The 2,311-nt window shown below is 39.2% G+C and overlaps 1 protein-coding gene across 1 annotated transcript in view; it reads left to right on the top strand.

Moving 5' to 3' along the window:
• The window catches only part of LOC102310154 (GTPase IMAP family member 8-like), a 3,496-nt gene extending 2,041 nt beyond the window's left edge, over positions 1–1,455 (top strand). The window contains exons 2-3 of the mRNA XM_042217509.1: positions 132–466; positions 508–1,455. Coding sequence (XP_042073443.1) covers positions 132–466; positions 508–1,224 — 1,052 coding nt within the window. The 3' untranslated portion in view covers positions 1,225–1,455. The remainder of the gene's footprint in view (positions 1–131; positions 467–507) is intronic.
• Positions 1,456–2,311: the final 856 nt, after the last annotated feature.

The raw sequence follows: 2,311 nt of genomic DNA, 5'->3' as shown, positions 1-2,311 counted from the left end.
TGCATCGGGAAACACCATCTTAGGAGAAAAAGCTTTTAAATCCTCATCATCTTTTTCCACAGTAACATCAGAGTGTCAGAAGAAAACAGGTCTGTTTGATGGTCAAAAACTGGCTGTAATTGATACTCCAGGTTTATTTGACACCAGAAAAACTGAAGAGGAGGTGAAGGAAGAGATCAGTAGCTGCATCTTCCTTGCTGCTCCTGGTCCTCATGTGTTCCTGGTTGTGATTCAGGCCAACAGATTCACAGAAGAAGAACAAGAAACTGTCAAAATCATCAAGAACATGTTTGGAGAACAGTCAGCATGTTACACTATGGCCTTGTTCACCTACGGAGACAATCTGGAGAGGGATGAAGTCACCATGGAAAACATGATCATGATAATCCAGCTCTCAGTGGCTTCATCAGTCAGTGCGGCGGAGGATATCATGTCTTTAACAACATCAGAGTGTCAGAGGAAACATGTCAGTTTGAAGGTCAAACATTGGCTGTAATTGATACTCCAGGTCTGTATGAAACTAAACTAACTAAAGAGGAGGTGAAGAGAGAGATTGTTAGATGCATGTCCTTTGCTGCTCCTGGTCTTCATGTGTTCCTGGTTGTGATCCAACCAAACAGATTCACCAAAGAAGAACAAAAAACTGTGAAAATCATTCAGAAGATATTTGATGAAAAAGCAGCTGATTACATGATGGCCTTGGTAATCCATGAAGATGATGTGAATAAAGACACCATAGAAGAAGCAATCAAACATCCAGATCTCAATGACTTTATCAGTCAGTGCGGTGGAGGATATCATGTTTTTAACAACAGAAACAAGGATCCCTCTGAGGTCAGAGAGCTGCTGAAGAAAATCAACACAATGACTGAGAGAAATGGAGGATGCTGCTACACCACCAGAAAGTTTGAAGAGGCAGAGAAAGCCATAAAAACAGAGATGGAACAACTTCAGAAAGAAAATCCAAAGATGACGGCCAAAGAAACAAGATACAAAGCAGAAAGAAGGAACGCATTTACTCTGGGAAATTGGGATGACATTATTGTTGGAGCTGCTGCTGGAATTGGCATTGAAGTTGCTCTTGGAGCTGGTTTTGGAGGTATAGGGGCTCCAGTGGGGGCTGCAGTAGGTGCTGCAGTTGGAGCTGCTGTGGGATTTAGAGCAGTAAAAGCAGTAAAAGCTGCAACTTTGAAAATGAAACTGAATGATTGTGTTACACAGTAATCAACGTTTATCAACAGCTGAATGAAAGTCAATTAACAAGACACTAGATGAAAATAATAACAGTAGCATTCACCTATTTATTTGAGTATGTGTTAGAAAGAGAATAAAAAGTCACCCAAAGAAGAAAGACAAAATATGTTAACGATAAGTATCTTTGGAACAACTGAGTTATTATTGCTCCAAAGAAGTTGGTATTGGAATTGGAGTGCATCTTACTCCTGGTGCTAAAGTTAAAAAAAAAAGGCAGCATTTAGATTACGTAAAATGAGTTTTGAAGCTGCGGTCTCACATTTAGTTTGATCTCTTGCATGATGTAATATGAATGAAACAGATTAAATTTACTAATCAAGATTGTTTTCTGTTCTAACAAAGAAACCTGAATGAACCAGTTCACCTTGATGAAGATTCACTGAGATGTTTGAGCTGATCAAACTGTGACGTTAAAGAACAGCAAGCATTTATTTCATTTTTTCTTCACTGTGATTGTGACCTACACCCGTTTTTACACTTTGGCTCGTGTAATTAGCTAAAGGATCAATAGTCAATGTCTCTCTTGGAGGACATTCCCACGGGGCTTAAATCTGTGGCTTTCACCATTTGAACTTAGAACTGAAGAAGCTTCTTGGAGGAGAGGTGAAATGCTTTCGAGCAACTTAAAGAAGTCCAGATGCTTCGAAAAAAAAATTATTTAGTGATTTGATGGAACAAAGCAAAACAAAGTTAACAGTTAAGTGAAAATAATCTGCACACAGAGGAATAGTAAAACTGCATCGGCCATCATGATGAATCAGTTTGTTTGGTTTCATGCAGCAGCACCACCTGCTGGACAAACTCTGACCTGCAGTCAAACTTCAAACAAAGTAGAAATATTTCATTCATCTCTGAACTTCAAGTGTGTGATCATCTCTGCAGTGGCGTGTCTAGAGAATTTTTGTTGGGGGGGCCAGGTAGGGGCACAGATTTGGAGAAGGGTGGCAGATGTAATTGGCAGATAATGTTTAAAAAAAAATTCTACCAACCGTTAACCATAATTCAATAACCCTGTAAACCTAATAACCGAATGCGCTTTTAACTCTTATTAGAATGA

The sequence above is a fragment of the Haplochromis burtoni genome, unplaced genomic scaffold, assembly GCF_018398535.1.
Source record: "Haplochromis burtoni strain Fernald_Lab_line unplaced genomic scaffold, NCSU_Asbu1 Contig_2103, whole genome shotgun sequence".
Lineage (NCBI taxonomy): Eukaryota > Metazoa > Chordata > Actinopteri > Cichliformes > Cichlidae > Haplochromis > Haplochromis burtoni.
This window is presented reverse-complemented; position numbering and strand designations above follow the sequence as displayed.